Genomic DNA, 19,144 nt, shown 5'->3' on the forward strand with positions numbered 1-19,144 from the left:
ATTCAGCAAACCATATCCTTAACTTTCTTTGCCAGAGGCTAATTTACTCAAAAGCTGGTCCTCAGGATCAACAGCTGTGTGCTCCTTCTGGAAGCCATATAATTTGGTCTGAAGGAGTCTGAATAAACTGTCACCAGGGCTGCTTGAGCACCAACTCCACAGCTGTTTGCCGTCTCCGATCCCAGATGTCAAGTCAGATTTTCTGCTTCATCTTATCTCTGCCTCCTTGCTACTCCAGAGGCTGTTGGCTATGTGCATGAGAGTCCACTCAAGGATGCAGGCGAGCATGGAGTTTCTGTTCAACAGGACTTAAGAGGGGACACTGAGAGGTCAGCCATGGGCAAGCTCTACAGTAGCAAGTTGTTGTTGTTCAGTCACTAAGTTGTGTACAACTCTCTGTGACCCCATGGACTACACCAGACTTCCCTACCCTTAATTATCTCCTAGAGTTTGCTCAATCTCATGTCCATTGAGTCAGTGCAGCCATCCAACCATCCCATCTTCTGTCGCCCCCTTCTCCTCCTGCCCTCAATCTTTCCCTGCATCAGGGTCTTCTTCAATGAGTGGCAAGGGGTATGGGTTAGGCTGGGGACAAGCTATCAAGTGAATCCAGGGGTACAAGCAAACTGCACCCAGAACTAGTACATAGTCAGGGATCCTAGCTGTAGCTAGCAGGGAACCAGGAGCCCAGACTCCCAGTTTGGGACAGCCGCTGGCAGAGGCTGAAGTGCTGTGTGTCCCTGCCCACTGTCAGATTGAGGTGAGACTCCAGACAGGGTCTAGACAGGAACTCTCCCAAGTGACACCAGCACACGGTGAAGGAGTCAGTCACCGAAGTGGCCAGTGGGTGGCCATCTCTCCCACGCACATCGACAGATCTTTCCCGGAGCTGCTCCACAAGTCCAAAGCTTGGTTTGGAGGGAAGGTCTTATTTTATTTAGCTTATAACAATGCAATATTGTTGGTATTCCCTCTATAAATACATAACTGTTGGTGTCGATTTAGGGTGACTGAGCACCTTTATCTTCCTAGATCAATAGTTAAGGAGGGAAAATAAGATGTCTGTAGATATTTTCTGAGTTTCACTTCCTTTGTGACTCTGCCTATGAGAGGAAAACCTGTAACAACTGACAGTACTCTTTTTCGCTTGTGGCCCAAGACAGAACACAACAGCCAGTATCCTCTTGGGCCCAGTGGAGTGGAAGGACACTTCTTGCTATCACTCAAATCAGACCATTTCTGCCTAATCTTTAATAATAATTGCCCCTCACTTTCTGGATCATTTTCAAATCCTAGTCTTCTGCTGAAAATTCTTTCAACCTTCTCTCTCAGTGACTGGCCACTCTCTCTAAAATTTCACACACACACACAAACACACACACTCTCCCTAGTCTCCTTCCCGCTGTATGTCTTCTCCTTAGAACTGAACACAAAACAAACTATCTTCTACTTTTACAAAGAAGAACTTTTTGTGTTTTGTTCACTGCTGTATCCACAGCACCTAGAAATGTGCCCCAAACAAAATGCTGAATGAATAAATGGACAAGCCAGGGCTTCCTGGCCTATTTCATATTCTACAACTCGATCCTGCATTTTCCATTCACACCACAGATTTTTCAAAGGCCTCCCTCTCGCCCATTCCTGATGCCAAATGATCCCCACATCAATTCCAGAACCTGCCCTCATCCTCTGTTTAAATGTGGTTGTGGATCCAATTCAGTTGATCTGACTGCTGCTCACATCGGTTGCCTCATCTCCATTGCCATTCTTGTTACCTTGGTCCAGGCCACCAAGGATTTACTGCAATGGCTCACTAATCTCCAACCCACTAGAACACTGCCTAGAACTGAAAGGGTAAACTTTCTAAAACTGCAAGTCAGAGCACCTAAGCTTCCTGCCTAAAGCCCATCATGGTCCCCCATTACCTACAGGACTGAACCCAAACTCCTTCCCAGGTAATCACAGCTGCTCTTGTCCTGATGAACTACTTAACCTGCCCAGTCTGCCAAGAAATGTGACCCCCAAGCCTTTGCCCAGGCTTCCTTGATAGTTCAGACGGTAAAAGAATCTGCCTGCACTGTGATAGACCTGGGTTCAATCCCTGGGTTGGGAAGATCCCCTGGAGGAGGGCATGGCAACCCACTCCAGTATTCTTGCCTGGAGAATCCCTATGGACAGAGGAGCCTGGCGGGCTGCAGTCCATGGGGTCACAAAGAGTCGGACACAACTGAGCAACTAAGCACAGCACAACAAGCCTTTGCCCACGCTTCCCTCACTGCACTGAATGTTCTTTTCTCCCCTAGAGAACCACTGCTTGACCTCAAGACCCACCCTGGGCGCGTGCACCTCTCTATCGCATTCCCAACTCTGTGGACTCGAAGAATGTTTACAATCTGCACGCTCACCCAGGTCAGGAACCATCACGACTCCACCTGTGTGTCCAAAGGGCCAGGTGCCATGAGAGAACAATAAAGATGTTCGAGGGGTGAGTGACAGTGCAGAAATAACGACAGCCCACTTCCCACAAAGCCCATTCAGACAAACTGCCTCCCACACTGCCAGGCTAGCGCTGGAACCCCCAGTTTATTCCACAGATCTTCATTTCTACAGAGTCCTTGACTGGGTATAACCCAATATCAGAAAAGGGGACGAGAAGAAACGCTAGCATTCAGCATTGCATAGAGAAAAATACCTGCCACAAACCCAAAGATGGGCTAAAAGGAATCTTATGTGTATAACCTTAACTCCTTTTGTGGAAAGGGTCTTCTACAAACTATGCTAACATCTCAGCTGAGTAGATTTGTACAGCGTCGGGAGAAGTGAACTGTGCAGTTTAAAAAAAAAAAAAAAAAGAGGTCAGGAAGTTGTGTAGACATCCTCTATTACTGGGGTCCTGTCCAGAGGGTTTCAAAATGAGCTGAATAAAGCAAAAATCATGGTCTCAGGGAAACTGTTAAAGAAGAGAATATTATATTTTAAAAAATCACCAGTTTGGCTAAGGCTTCTATCTTTCCCCATCCTCCATCCAGTGCTAAAATCTTCCCTTATAAATATACAGTGCACACAAATTTAAAGAAGAAATTAATTTACCAAATTTACACTATGTGGGTTTTTAAAAATTCACTCTAGCTTTTTTTTTGGTGGGGGTTGGGGGGTGTCAGTGTCTTTGAGACCTTTGATCTGTAAGTTAAAAATAAAATTACACATAAACAAAAATGGGTACTGCCAAAGAGTCAAAGACCTGGCAATTTCCAGACAAAATGATTTACATCTGTCTTTATTTTTGAAATTCAAGCAATACACTGCTTAGAGCACCACTTACAAAATTGCTATCATCGTCACACTTAATCTAACATAGCACAGTGCTGCTCCATTCTCTGGAATCTGTCCCACAATCCCTGAGGATGGAGCCGGGGACACTCAGATCCTAAAGGTATCAAAATGATACCTTTGATATCATATCTGTATCAATGATACAGAGCAAGGGTTGCATCTGTACCCTACTCCACTGCCATCTCCAAACTCCAGAGCAGGGGCCACCGTCCTACAGATGAAGACACTTGTCACAGTAGAACCTCAAGCCAACTGTAGACTGCAGTTTCTGACCTCATCAATGAAGCACTGCAAGCTCTCTGCTAGCGTTAAGTCCGACTCTGTGTCTGACTCTGTGCAACCCTATGGACTGTAGCCCGCCAGGCTCCTCTGTCAAGAATACTGGAGTGGGTTGCCATGCCCTCCTCCAGGGGATCTTCCCCACCCAGGGATTGAACCTGTGTCTCCTGTGTCTCCTGCATTGGCAGGAGGGTTCTTTACCACTAGCGCCACCTGGGAAGCCCCCTTCCCTGGTCTGCAGCACTGCTAATAATGCTGTGCAAAACTACCACAAAGGAGAGGCAGAGGGAAGTTTGAGGAGGACAAAAGAAGAGAAAGTATTTAGCAGAAAGCAGACACAAAGCTCTCTAGGCAGAGAGAATTATCAGGTGAAAATATTCTTCTATTCTACCCACAAATTCCTCAACTGTTAACAAAATTAACAGAACAAAGAAAGATCAGGATAAGGATAAAGTACCCTCACCAGATAACAAATAAGTAAATGATAGGGAGAACAAAGGAAATATCAACTGAGCACACAGGTGGTGTGACGATCCATCCAGGCCCTCAAACTCAACCACTTACGAGCGCAGATTTACACCATTACTTCTCCTGTCTCTGATTTAAGATGTTACTTCTCCTTCTGAGTACTCCCTTTCCAGGGGCTTTTCATCATGTAATTATACAACGTGGGGTACCACAAAACACAAATACAGTTTTACAAATGTTGGCTTTTAAAGATCAATGTTATTGTCTCTACATACTTCCAAAATAGATGTTCCTCTTATCCTGAAGACCTTAGTAAAACAGAAGGATTTTTTTTTTAAAGGAGGGGAGGATGTTACTTAAAATTCTTACTTTTGATCCCAGTTACCTATAAGTCATCACTTCCCAGACCTCAAAGACTTTTGTCCTGAGTGAAAAAAATAAAATTAAAAGAAGCAGCTTGGTGAAAAAACAAGAATAGCAGTAAGGAACTTAAGACAGGGAAAATCTGAGGAGCTGGGGGAGGAGGTCTAAAGACGGCTCTGCGTATATGTCCCACTTTCAAATCACCTGGTGGTTTGAGAAGTTCAATATTCTAAAATGCTGCTGTCCATAAGGTAAGACAAATACCATGATTAGAAACCATAATGAGATATATGAAAATTGAAAACTGAAAATCAAACATTTAAAAAAGAGACCTAGGCAAAAAGCAGTGTGCACTTGAGGGTACATAATTTCATCTAATTCTCAAGGATCCTGCAAGGCTTAGCTGACCTCTATTCCAGCGAAGTGAGGCCTAGAGAGGAGAAAGGCATAGAAAAATGTTTTGATGGGGCTTAAGGGCAACCTAACGGAGCACAAAGGCAATTTTTTATGGTGCTTCAAAGTTCTGCCCACTGAAGGGCTCGGATCCCCTCACACTCATTGGACCTGCCCCAGCATCTCAGAGACATTAACAGCCGGCTGGCGGGCAATACATTTTCAAAGTTCTCCCTCCTTCTAAAGGTGTCATCTAGGTCAACACTGTTACAGTGAACAGACCTGTGATTTCTGACTCACTGGGGGAAAAGTCCCACTGGCCCTGGGAGACAACTGATCTGCCTCCAGATACTGATACTGAAAAGAGATTGTTTTGTTTTTCCAACACAAATGGGATAGGGGAGGGAGATGATGAGGCAAAGAAATGCACATACCTTTCAACTGGTCAGCAACAACACTCTGGCCAAGGCGTTCGGTAACTTTCCCATCCTCCATTTCGTACCGGTCATCTAGGTATTTTGCGGTGGCCTCGGAAATGTGGACCTTGCCAGCCACTCCCAGCTGTTCCATGAGATTGGCCAAGTTCACATCATTGGACCACACATCAAATTTAAACCTCCTCATGCCCAAGATGCCACAGAGGACGGTCCCCGTGTGAACCCCAACGCGCATGTTCACCATCTCTTTCTTCTCTTGGCAGAACTGCTCAATGGCTCTTATCATGCCCAACCCCATCTCGATGCAGCAGTAGGCATGGTCGGCCCTTGGCTCAGGACACCCAGCCACACAATAGTAGCAGTCTCCCAGGGTGCTGATTTTCTCACATTTGGTCTCCTCACACAACTGGTCAAAGCGGCCGAACAGATCGTTGAGGAGACCCACCAAGGCGTGGGCAGACTTATTGGCACTCATCTTGGTGAAGCCCACGATATCTGCAAATAAAATACTGACTTCTTCAATCTGCTGCATCTTAAACGGGCGAAAAGCGATAGGGGCTTTCTGGATGGAAGACTTCTTCTTCCTGTTCTTAGGGCTGGAGGTGGCGTGCCTTTTGACAGAATTCTCGCTCTCCTCATCCCCCTGTTTCATCAAGTCATCAGCTATGATTCTTGGCATCACAGAATGAATCATCCTCTCTTTCAGGGCTTTTTCCACTTCCAGATCCTTTCCGTGCATAATAGACTGGCCCACCTTGAGGAAGGTGCTCCTGGATCTCACCTGGGACATGATGAACAGGTGGATCCCGATGGCGTGGATGCAGAGGTGGAGCAGGGCCCGGCTCAGCAGCTCCCAGTGCAGGGCCTCCGGTCCAGGTGAGGGAAAGCAGGCTTCACCTTGGAAGTGGTAGCCAAAGGTCTCAAAAAGAACAGAATAGGCCACTCCCAAAATCAAGCTCAAGTACAAAGGTAAGTGCATGACGGTGTAGAGCAAAAAGAGCACTTCGATGCACATGGAAAAGCTCCCCACTTGAGATAAGCAAGTGTCTGTGGGCCTGGCAGCCCGAGTATGATTGAAGTTGTCAACTCGTCCTGAGAGTGGCGTCAAAACCTGAAACTGGGCAGCCAGGGTCAGGGCGAATACCAGGAGGGTGAGAACCAGCGAAGTCCACACGTAATGGCGGGCGTACAACTTGGTGAAGGTAAACAGAAAAAAGCCCACACACACCACGAGGAAGCACAGAGCAGGGGCTACCATGACAATCAGTTTCGATTTCATGTGGACCCCAAAATAGATGCTCCAGAGCAGGCAGGCGAAGCCGATGTAGAAGAGAGCATACCGGAAGCGGCGCTGGGTCTGCGGGAAGCAACGCTCCATGCAAGCCTCCTCCAAATTCACGGAGTCGAACTTGGGGTCCCACCACCGGCTGGAGGCCCGTTCGAACAGCTGGGGCAGCTTCTTCCTCCTGCGCAGGCGGCCTCCCGCGCCCATTCTCCGGGGGACCCCTCCGGAGTCCCCGGAGCTGCTGCAGCTGGAGGAGATGCTGTACTTGCAGTGCTTTGGCTGGCTGTTGGAGGACGGCTGCTTGGGGTTGATCCTGACCCGCACGCTGTTGCTGTCTCCGCTGGAGTCACAGCTCACCTCGGTGCTGTGGTGCTGCAGCAGCTGCTGGTGGGGCGGGGAAGCCATGTTGCCGAGCTCGGAACCCTGCCGGCCCGGGTCACCGGGACCTGTCGGCGAGACAGCCAGAGTCAGCCCGGGGTCTATTCCTGCAGGAACGCGCACCTGAAGGCCACCAGCCCTACCGGCTTCCTCAGCGGGGGCCCCGGCGGTCTACTGGGAAAGCCACCGTCTGCTCACGACGACTGGGGAATGTCTGAGCGCTGCTCCACCGTCCCCCCTTGAGGCCGACAGCAGCCACCCGGCCGGACCGGGAGCGCCCGGGGGTCCGCGGGCGGCCGCCCCCGCGCCCGTCCAGCGCCACCCGCGCCCGCAGCGCGTTTCCTCCGCGCGCACTCGCCTGCTCCGCCGCCCGCTCCTGAGGGAAGTCCAGCCGAGCCTTCTCACGCCGCGGGCCGCTCTCGCAAACACAGCTCTCCCGGCTGCGGCCGCCGGCCCCTCATGCTGCGCACGGAGCGGCGCCTCAGCCGCGTCAAGGCCGGCGGCCGGACCCCCGCCCCCGCCCCGCGCGCGGCGGCCCCGCGGGCGGCGGGCGGGCGGGCGGCGAGGCCCGGCGCCCCGCGCGAGTTTGCGGAGCCTGGGGCGCTGCGGCCGCCCCCGTCGGCGCGGCCCGTCTAGCGGGGCCTGACCCGGCCGCGCCGCCCCTCCCGGCCTCCGGGGCCGACGCGGCGGGCGGGGATGCCCCGCTCCCCGGAGCGGCCGGGCGCCGAGCGCAGGGCGCGGCGGGCGCGGGCCCCTCAGCCGGCGGCCCGTGCGCGGCGCTGCCGCAGAGCCCGCTCCCGCGACGCCGACCCGGGACGCCCGCCCGCCGCCTGGGGCCGCCTCCTGAGCTAGAGATGCCGCCCCGGCCGCGGCCGCCGCCGAGCCCCGCGCTGCCGCTGCCTCATGTCGGAAGAGCCGCCGCCGCCGCCGCCGCCACCACCATCTCCGGCCCCCGCCCCCTCCCGCTGTCACTGACAGACTCGCGCCCGCGCCGCCCCTCGCCCCGCCGCAGCGCGCACGCGCGGCCCGCGCACGCCGCCGCCAGGTCCGGGGCACGCGCACGGTGCGCGCGCCGGGACGGCAGGGCTGCGGGACAGGGGCGGGCCGTGTGCTGAGGCCCCGCCCTCCGCCCTGCGCCCGGGGCCGCGCCGCGCCCTGGCCGCGGGCTGCGCGCGATGCCGGGACTGTTAACGCGGCTCAGAGACCGCCGTTCCTCGCAGGTCGGCTCCCAGACCCGCTCGGGGAAACCTGAGGGCATCTACTAGTTAAGGAGCTGCTGAGGTGCGACGTTTGGGACGTGGAAATGTTTGCCCTCCCGCTCAGCACACCTTGTTTATAAATGGAAGTTTGCAACTCTTGCCTGTGCCTAAAGGGAGGCTTCCCTTTCTTCATAAGCAATGAGCAAGTGTCACCCGGGACTCGAGACCCTCCCTGAGCGTGTTTGTGGCGACCATCGCGGTGCAGTCCGAGTCCCAGCCTCTGCTGGCCAGACAGACCCTCAGGAGGCCGTGGTTGACCCTGGAAAGCTGGTGCCACTGAGACGCAACTTCTGTGGCCCCAGGGAGGGTTTCCCTTCCCGTCCTTGGGTTGTCTCTCCCTCCTCCTGGACAACTGTTTTTCCGTTTCCACAGAGAAGTTTTCAAAGCAACAGTGAGCTGTCTGCAAGGTGAAATACAGCCCTCTGTTCCCCAGGGCATGAGTCCTGACTTTGTCCTCTAGGCACCTCACAGTACCTCCTGCCAGTCACCAGGGTCTGCGACCACCTTGCCTCACCAAGTTTCACTGCTAAATTAGAAAATAAAGTAAAATGCCGTTTGTCTGCATGGTGGAATATTATTTGGCCATGAAAAGGGAGGGGTGTGCTGATTCACTGCTGTAACCTGGTAAATCTTGAAAACATGATGCTAAGTGAAAAAAGCCCATCAGGAAAGACTTCATATTGTACAATTCCAGTGTATGAGATGTTCAGAATAGGCAAATCCAAAAAGATAGAAAGTAGATTAGTGATTGCTGGAGACTGGTGGTTATGAGAATGTTCCGGAACTACATGGAGGTGGCAGTCACACAATACTGTGAAAGTACTCAGTGCCACTGAACTGTACACTTTGAAATGGTTCAAATGGTAGATTTTATCTTATGTGTATTTTATCACAATAAAGGAAAAAGAAAAACACAGTAACTTTGCTGTGGTATTTCTGCAAAGAGTGAGTAACCATCTAATCCTGAGAAAAAATCAGACAAACCCCAAGTGAGAAGTGTTTCTCCCAAGTTATTGACGAGTACACATAGAAAGAGTCAACATCATGAGACACCAAAGTACGCTGTCACAAGTCACAGGAAACTAAGGGATACAACAACTCAATGGGATGTAGGATCCTGATTTGGAACCCAGAATAGAAAATGCCATCTTAGGGAAACTTGAATAAGGTCTGTAGTTTGGTTAATGGCATTGAGTTGTGAGATGTTGATTTCCTGGTTTGGATCATTGTACTAATATGATTGCATATGTGCGTGCTCAGTCACTTCCAACTCTTTGCAATCCTAGACTGTAGCCCACCAGGCTCATCTGTCCATGGAACTCTCTGGGCAAGAATAGTGGAGTGGGTTGCTACGCCCTTCTCCGGGGGATCTTCCCAACCCAGGGATCGAACCTGCGTCTTCTGAGTCTCCTGTGTTGCAGGAGGACTCTTAACTGCTAAGCCACCAGGGAAGCCACTAATTTGATTAGGTACCACGGTAACATTAGGGGAAGCTTGGGTGTAGGGTATAGGAGAACTCTACTTTTTGCAACTTTAAAATTGTTTCAAAAATAAAAGTCATAAAAAGTTAAAAATAAAAATAAAACCTTTATTGAGCTTCAAAGATGTGCCAGGCACTCTCACATATTCCATTTTTTGCAGATAAAAAAAAATTGAAGTTCAGAAGAGCAGTCAGTGAAATAAGCGTAGGAAACTTACATTGAGCAAATGTGGCGTAAGTACCAGAAACCACTGGATGCTTTCACTTGTGACCTTTTTGGTCCTCACCACAACCCTCTGAGGTAGATATTATTGTCCCTATTTTAGAGATGTGAAACTGGGAGCTGGAGAGTGACACTCTCAAAGTCAGACGATGGGCTAGGGACAGAGCTCAGATTGAAAACCAGATCAGAGTCCTGCGGCCAAGAAGCTCTGAGCAGCCAGGCACCACTCTGTGAGCTTCCAGGTAGCCCTTTAACCACCCCGCTGCCTCCTCTGTTGACCGACCTAGCTGGACAGGAAGCCCTGGGAGACAGTGCTAACTGCACTACCGCCCCCCATTCAGTGCTATCCCATGCTCCTCATTTCTGATTTCCTTCAATAATCTGAAAGTTGGCCTGTCTGAGCTTTTCCTCCTCTCTGCAAATCATTTCAATCCACCCACTGTTGCTGGTGACTTTGACACTGTAAATCAGTCATGTCAGGTTTTTAGACACAGGAAATGGTCATATTCACCTTCTCTTTTGTCTGTCTTCTGGAAGCAGTTAGGCAACGTTCCTGGCTGTTGAAACCTATAAACTGCTAGAGCATCCTCAATCTCCAGGTTAGGGCTTAAGTCATTCCATAAACCCTTGAGCTTGGGGACAATGTGCCTGGCATTATGTGTTAGGTCCTGGGTTTATAATGATATTCATCTTCCCCCATGGCTGAGCTGGTAAAGAATCCACCTGCAGTGCAGGAAACAAAGGAGACGTGGGTTCGATTCCTGGGTTGGGAAGATCCCCTGGAGAAGAAAAAGGCAATTCACTCCAGTATTCTTGCCTGGACAATCCCACGGACAAAGGAGCCTGGCAAATTTCAATTCACAGGGTCACAAAAGAGTAGGACACAACTTAGTGACTAAAGAACAAAGAGCAAGTTTCTTTAAGTACATTTTAAATCCCGAAACATTAAAAGCTTAGAAACTATCTTTTCCTCCTTACTTGAGTTACACGAAGGCATAAAGACATGAGGTATAAATGCATCAAGACACAGATAAACACCACGTGAATCATAATACAAACATCTTGGGTTCATGAAATGACTCTATGGTTAGCAAGAGGCTGGTGCCCAGGGCAGCAAGCAAACCCAGTATAGGGCTACACGGAGCAGAGATCACAGCTTCCTGAGATTCAGGGAGGTCAGGGATAGAATGCTAGTTCCCAAGGCCCAGGCAGCCTTGCCAGGACAGAATAAAACCTCATTCCTGGGCTGCTCAAGTATTCTGAGAAGGCGGAAGTCCTGTTATCGCCTGTGCTCCTGCTACAGGGCCCTGCGGGGAAGAGGGGCCAACCTCACTCAACTCAGCGGTTCAGAGCTGGTCTTCCTTCTGACACTTTATCAGCTGAGCCTATGGTCACAGTGCCATTTGCAGGACTGTGGTCTGGCCTCTGCCCCACCAGGGACAGTGGCCATGCAGGAGTGCCCTGGCTGCTAAGACAGAGAGCCGGTAGGTCTCCCTCCCTGGCTCAAAGTGGAGTCAGAGAGGCCTGGCTGCAGGCAGTTCTGAACTTTAGTACTTCAGAAACCTACTGCCTGCTCCCAACAAGTAGGGGAGTCGGGGAAAGCATGGGAGAGAAAGGGATATTCCTCAAGGACCAGCAAGTCCCAGTGGGGCTGAGGGAAGAGGCCGGAATCTCTTGAGGATTCTGGGAGAGACAGCAGGACGGTGTGAGGCCAAAGCAGTGGGCTCTGCAGTGGGACTGCCTGACTTCAAACCCCAGCTCCACAGTTTGCTGTGCAACCTTGGGCTAGTTACTTAACCTCTAGGAACCTAAGGGCCCTGCTCTATAAACTGAGGCTCAAAATAGAACATACTTCATACAGTTACTATGAGGATTAAATCATATGAGCCAAAGAAAGTGCTTTATGCAACAACTGGTATGTCAGCCAGTTCGCACCAGCACCATCAGAGATGAGCCTTGCGGGAGGGTGTGAGGGTTAATTTCATGTCAACCTGTCTAGGTCATAGTGCTCAGTTATTGGTCAAACATCACTCTAGATGTTGCTGTGCAGGCATTTCTCAGACATGCTTAGTAACATCTAAATTCATAGCCTCTGAGCCAGACAGACCACCTCCCCTAATGTGGGTGGGCCTCACCCAATCAGTTGCCAGCCTTCAGAGAAGAGACCAAGGTCCCGTGAGGGGGAGAGAATTCTGCCTTCAGACTGCAATGTCCACCTATCTGACTTTCCAGTTGCTGCCTCCCCCACGGATTTCCAACTTTCCAGTCCCCACCACCTCCCTCTGTAAACACACATTCCACTGGCTGTTTCTCACAAGACCCCAGCTGACACACCAACACTGAGTCTTCCAACCCGTATGCGTGCCCATGGGACTGGGAAGCCTCCTTGTGTGGGAGGAGCCCTCGCTCCATCACAGGAGAGAAAAGGACATCCTAGCCAAGGAGGTGCCCACTCCACTGGGGGCTTCGAGGGATGGGAGGCGAATGTCACCACCTCACAGAGGAACCCGAAGCTCTGGGCTGAGGGACTTATTCAGGGTCATCAGCTAGGAACAGAGCTGCTGGGCTTGAGCCCGGATCTGCCCACTTCACAAACTGTGGGGCTTCTCCCATCAACCAAGTGAGTGGCATCCATCGGAGGAGGAGAGGAGTTAGTACATCAGGGAAGGGGGTGGAGGGCAGGGCGGCGATGTGGGGAACAGACAGAGGGTCAGAGAAACCACAGGAACCCAAGCCAAGAAGACAGGGAGGGTGAGCCCAGTTCTGCTTTAGAGGGCTGACTGCATTTGATTTAAAGATGCCTGTTTGGACTCAGTGTCCACTCTCCCCTGGGTCTCCAGCCTGCTGCCTGCCCTGCAGACTTTAGGTTTGCCAGCCCTCGCAATCATGTGAGCCAATTCCTTAGAATAAATCTCTGTGGATGGATGGACAAGTGGACAAATAGTTAGATGGACTGAAGGGTGGACAGACCTAGATACACAGATATATGACTGAGCATAAGCACAAGGAAGGATAGATAGATCTGGATCCGTCCATTTACCCTACCTATCTACCTACCCATCTATTCATCCATCTGCTATATGCATGTTTCTGTTGGTTCTGTTTCTCTGGGGAACTCTGCCAGTGGGGTCAGCAGGACCAGGGCCCAGGAGCCTTAAGGACAAATGTCCCAGAGAAAGGCCTGAGCAGGTGGTCTGCCCCCAGGAGGTTGAGCAGGCCAGCTGGGCAGGGCAGAGGGGACGTGAGGCAATTAAGCGGGACAGCCAGGGTGGGGCCGTGCTGAGGGAAGGTGTGTGGGTGTGGAAGCAGCCCTGGCTGAAGCAGCCACACACAGAACCCCTCAGCAGACACCGCCCCTACCATATAGATCTGCTTTCATGGGTGGAGCCAGGGTGGCTGCAGAAAAGTGCTTGGGAAGAGAAAGGAGCCTGCCTCTCCCATCCAATGATGTCACCATATAGATGATGGGACCAATGATGTCATCTATAGATGCAGACGCATCCCTGCCTGAGGGCATCAGGGCTCAAAGTCAGGAAGAGGCAGAATGACTTGGGAGGCAAGTCTGGGAGGCTTTCTTTGGAATCTGGGCGCAGCTGCCAGGCATGGGATCGGCATCCAAGAAGGGACCGTCTGCACGTTGTTGAAGCTCAGGCGATTCCAGAGGTAGGGGCTGGCGTGAGAGAATAGCCTCCTGTAGACAGAGGCTCCAAAGGCCAGCAGTGGGAGCTGGTTTCATCCAGAACCCTGCTCACAGCCTGGGGCAGAGACACTATCCCCACCAGATGCACTAAAAGCCGACCTTGGTTACACAGGGCAACTGGACAGACCTCACGACCCGTTAACGAGAGAAAATGGTATGGTGGCAAAGTGGAGTCTGTCAGTGCCAGAAGCTCCTCTGATCTTTATTAAAAGGGTTCCTGTGGCTGGCTGGACTTCCCTGGTGGTCCAACGGTTAAGAGTCCACCTACCAATGCAGGGGACACAGGTTCGATCCCTGGTCCTGGAAGATCCCACATGCCTTGGAGCAACTAAGCCCATGTGCCACTATTGAGCCTTAGGTCTAGAGCCTGGGAACTGCAATTACTGAGCCCTCGTGCAGCAACCACTGAAGCCCGAGCACTCTAGAGTCTGTGCTCCACAACAAGAGAAACCACCCCAATGAGAAGCCCGTGCAACGCCACTAGAGAGTACACCCCGCTTTCTGAAACTAGGGAAAGCCCGCACAGCCAAGACCCAGTGCAGCCAAAAATAAATGTTCAAAGGCATTCTGCTGGGAATGGACCCTCTGCCTGCCCTTTCCAATAACTGCTGTAATATCATATGCTTGCACCTAGTCTTTCTTCCAACAATATAAACGCCGAGAGAGGACAAGCACAGATCAGGTCACCAAGCAAATGGTTTAGAATGTCGGGGCCCGCGTTTTGTTTCTACATGGAGGCCCAGCGACACTGCAAAAAATGCTCCTGCTCCAAACACCTAACAAGAAATATTTTTTTATTCCAGAAAGAAAAAAAAAACACAAAACTTCACCATTTTAACCACTTTTTAGAGTACAATTCAATGACAATAAGCACGTTCATATTATTATGCAACCATGACCACCCTCCAGCTCCAGAATTTGCTCCTTTTCCCAGACTGAAACTCTGTCCCCATTAAACACTAAGCCCCAATTTCCTTCCCTGGTAACCTCTATTCTACTTTCTGTCTCAATGAATGTGACTGTTCTAGGTGCCCCATCTAAGAAGAATCAAACAACAGTTTTTTTTTTCCTTTCGTGTCTGGCTTATTTCACTTGGTATAATGTCTTCAAGGTATACCTATGCTGTAGCGCCTGTCAGAATTTCATTCCTTTTTAGGGCTGAATAACATTGCATTGTTTTTTTGTATGTACCACATTAATTCAATGTACTGTACTTTGGAAATTAATTGCTTATTGTTTGCAAATATTTTCTCCCATTCCTTAGATTGTCTTTTCATTTTGCTTACAGTTCTGTTTGCTGTGCAAAAGCTTTTTAAATGTCAATGTATTTTTCAAACTTTCAGCAAATTAGGAATGGAAAGAAACTTCCTTAACCCAACAAAAAGTACCTACGAAAAAAAATCTATAGCAAACCTAATACATAACAGTAAAATGTTAAAAGTAGACCCTTTAAAAATCAGGAAGGACAAAAATCTTTCTCTGCTTCTTTTCAACTTTATTCAGTGTATTCCAGCCTGTGTAATAAAGCAGTTAGAAAAACAAAAGGTATAAGATTGAAAAGGAAGAAACAAGCCTGTCAATCAGTCATTCACAAATCTGTAGTCAGCACCTACTCTGTGCCACACACTGTTGTAGATGCTGGCAACTTAATAGTGGGGAAAAACAGACAAAATTCCTAACGTTATGGAATGTATATTTAAGTCACAGGTGGGAAAAAGCCAGACAATGAGCAAGACAAATAAAGAAAATTCTGTAGTCTTCTAAAAGGTGGTGAGTGTGCTATGGAGAAAAATAAAAGTGGAAGTGGGCTGGCTGGGCTGTGAGTTGGACTAGCTCAGAGAACACAACTCGCTTCCTCATCTGTGGGGAAGGCAACCCTGAGATTACACAGAAGGCGTGCTGGTCAAGTGGTTACAGGATTGCTGCAGCTTTTTAACAGGGTGACCAGGGTAGGTCTCACTGAGAGAGGCATGTTTGGGTAAAGATTTGAAGAATGTAAGGAGTGAATCATGGGGCTTTCTGGGAAGCAGTGTCCTAGACAGAAGGATGAATGGGCGGTAGGAATTGCTGGAGATGGGAGCCCGTCTGGTGGGTTCTAGGAACAGAAAGAAGGCCCAAGGGAGTTAGCCAAGGAGACAGTCCCAGGAGGTGAACTCAGAAAGGTCACAGGCATTACAAGCCACCATAAGGACTTGAGCTTGTTCTCTGAGCAGGATGGAGATCTGGAGAATTTTGAAAAGAATTGAGAGGAGTTATGTAATTCATCTTACATTTTTACAAAAGGATCCCTCTACTCATGTGGGGTGTGGATTATAAGAAAGGGCAGAGGCAGGAAACCCAACTAAGAGGCCATTTCAACGGCCCAGGTGTGAAATGACAGTCCTTCAGCCCAGTATAGTAGCAGTGGACAGAGTTAAAAGTGGTAAGGTTTAGGACTTCCCTGGTGGTCCAGTGGTTAAAACTTCGCCTTCCAATGCTGGGGGTTCAGATTCTATCCCTGGTCAGGGAGCTAAGAGTCTACACGCCTGGTGCCCAAAAAACCAAAACATAAAAAAAATATTGTAACAAATTCAATAAAGACTTTAAGAAAAAATGGTCCACATCAAAAAATCTTCAGAGAAAAAAAAAAAAGTGGTGAGATTCTACATACATTCTTAAAGTATAGCCAACAGGACATGCTCATGGATCTGATAAGGAATATGAAAGAAAAAGACGTCAACCTAACTTCAAGGTTATCAGCCTGAGCAACTGATGGAAGGAGCTAACATTGTAACTCTTTGCAACCCTATGGACTGTAGCCCACCAGGCTCCTCTGTCCATGGGATTGTCCCATGGAGTGGTTTGCCATTCCCTTCTCCAGGAGATCTTCCTGGGGATCGAACTCCAATATCCTGCATTGCAGGCAGATTCTTTACCATCTGAACCACTAGAGAAGCTCTGGTGATAGAGAAGACATTTCTGAAAAAGGTAGGCTTGACCCTGGCTGCTTCCACTGTTCCCATGAAAGTGAGGAGCTGCAGACACTTAAAAACTCTCTATCTCAATATTTACACCCAGCGGTGATCTGCCAGCCACATGGCATTAAGTGCGGGTATAATAGACTCACCAGGCAGCCCCTTGATTTGCGTTGATCAGAAGTTAACTGGCACCCAGCAGGCAGCCTGCTTGCTCAAGTCAGGAGCAAATCCCATTCATATGTCAGACCACTAGTAAGAGTGGAAAGAAGTGATTATCATGTGAGGTTTCCTTGGTGAAAGCAGATATAATTTTGGGCTTTCTTCTCATTGGCAACTCTGCTTTGACAATGGTTTATTCTGAAAGATTATTGTGAGTCTTGGAATAACCACAGAATACCCAGGACACTTTTAAATTCTTGGTCTGATCATCGTGTCAAAAAGTCCAGCGAGCAATTCCTCATGTCACCTTGACTCCCAGGGTTATTCAGGGAAAGTTTTACTGAGTCCCTACCATGTGCGTCCATATTTTGAACTGAGTTACAGCGGGTGGTGGAAAATTCATCACAATACCAATCCACTTACTGTGTGACTATCAACACTTCCTTAACCTAATACAACATCAAAATATCACACTTTTACATTTAAATGATTCTATTTATAACCAAATGCTGCTGTCCATTGTGCTCATCTATTGGCTGTGGCCAGAGCCTTTCATGTCTACTGTGCTATACATCAATGGGCACTTTTCTCAAAAACTCATAATCCAGGAACCGAGGTAGCAGCTTAGAGCCATGTTCATCATTACATACACAGACTGTTAGAAGATGAGTGAGCTACAAGACTTCCCTGATAATCGGGTGGCTGAAACTCCACGCTCCCAATGCAAGAGGCCAGGGTTTGATCCTTGGTGAGGGAACTAGATCCCGTGCCTCAACAAAGAGCGTGCATGGCACAACTAAACATCCCACATGTGGCAATGAAGAGCCCGCGTGTGGCAACTTAAGACAGAGCACAGCCAAATAAATATATTTTTTTAAGAAAATGAACCAACTAGGGTTTTTGTGTTTTTTTTTTTGGCTAGTTTTTTAAAAACCTATATTTGTCAATGCCAACAGAAAAGTCACTTGGACCTTGGTTCTCTCCCCTTTCTTTACCAGGTGATCAGTTTGGGTTGTCAAAAAGTGTCCACCCCTCTATTAGCTGTGTTCAAGGAGAGGAAGTCTCACCTTTCAGTCTTGAAAACTCCCATTCAGGCAGCTGGTCCCTAGCCGGAAGCAGGGCTAGAAAACGCACACACAGAAGGAGGGAAACTAATTGGTAGAGAAAAGCCAGGCAGCCCACCTCTGTGTGCGCAGTTTATTCCAAGACAAGGGGTTGGTTCAACACCTTGGAGTCCGGAACACACCTTCCCACTCCTGGGACGGGGACGTCAGGACAGCCCCCCAAAGCTGGGCCTATGGAAAGCCGAAGCACATGAAGTCGGGCTGTCCCTTCTCTTTCTGTGCGCCTGTCTCCCGCAGTGAATGGATCCCACCTTGGCTAGACCCAGCCAGCAGACTCCACCAGAGTTGAGATGAAATCCCAGCTCTGAAAACTGCCACATGAGCCCTTGGGCAAGTCGTTATTTATCTCTCTGAATTTCAAATTCCTCTTCTGTAAAATGAGGATAAGCTCTGCCTTGTCTTGTTCACAGAGTTTTATGTGACCCAAGAGGAAAAAGTAAATGAGAAAATGCTGTGTATACACTGATGAAAATAGACTGGGAAAAATGCAATGTTATTCTTGTTAGTCTCAGCTCTGCTCCTAACAGTGGACACTGGTCACTCTTGGACAAGTGACCTAAGATCTTTAAGTCTAAGTCTCACCTTTTTTAAAAAAATGTTTATTTATTTGTTTTATTGTTTGTTTGGCTGCTCCCTGTCTTCCTTGTGGCACAAGGGATCTTCTATCTCCACTGCAGCAAGTGGGATCTTTGGTTGAGACACATGGGATCTAGTTCACCCACCAGGCATCGAACCCAGGCCCCCTGCATTGGGAGCACAGAGTCGCAGCCACTGGGCCACCAGGGAAGTTCCTAAGTCTCCTCATCTTTAAGGCAGGGAAAAGATTACCTGCCTCAGACAGTTAAAATAGGGTATCAGAGACATACATTCATAGGTGAGGAAAACTATAATGTTATTGTTATAAAACAATAAAAGTTATCAAACTGTTTGCCACTGGAAAAGATCCTTTGGAGAATACTTCTGTTAAAAGTAAATGAAAGGGACTTCCCTGGTGGTCCAGTGGTTGAGACTCTGTCCCCAGTGCAGTGGGTCCAGTTTCGATCCCTGATCAAAGGACTAGATCCCCCATGCTGCAACTAAGATCCAGAGCAGCCAAATAAATAAACAATTTTTTAAAAAAAGTAAATGAAGGACTTCCCTGGTGATGGAGTGGATAAGAATCCGCCTGCCAACACAGAAGACATGGGTTTGGTCCCTGGTCCAGGAAGATTTCACGTGCCGTGGAGCAACTAAGCCTATGAGTCACAGCTACTAAGCCTGTGCTCTAGAGCCGGGGAGCTGCAATTACGGAGTCCACACACCACCG

At 49.2% G+C, this 19,144-nt stretch overlaps 1 protein-coding gene across 1 annotated transcript in view; it reads right to left on the reverse strand.

Moving 5' to 3' along the window:
• The window catches only part of ADCY9 (adenylate cyclase 9), a 104,800-nt gene extending 97,419 nt beyond the window's left edge, over nt 1-7,381 (reverse strand). The window contains exons 1-2 of the mRNA XM_069570663.1: nt 7,295-7,381; nt 5,271-7,004 (exon numbers count right to left, since the gene is read on the reverse strand). Coding sequence (XP_069426764.1) covers nt 5,271-6,963 — 1,693 coding nt within the window. The 5' untranslated portion in view covers nt 6,964-7,004; nt 7,295-7,381. The remainder of the gene's footprint in view (nt 1-5,270; nt 7,005-7,294) is intronic.
• Nucleotides 7,382-19,144: the final 11,763 nt, after the last annotated feature.

Source organism: Ovis canadensis, chromosome 24, assembly GCF_042477335.2.
Source record: "Ovis canadensis isolate MfBH-ARS-UI-01 breed Bighorn chromosome 24, ARS-UI_OviCan_v2, whole genome shotgun sequence".
NCBI classification, from domain to species: Eukaryota; Metazoa; Chordata; class Mammalia; order Artiodactyla; family Bovidae; genus Ovis; species Ovis canadensis.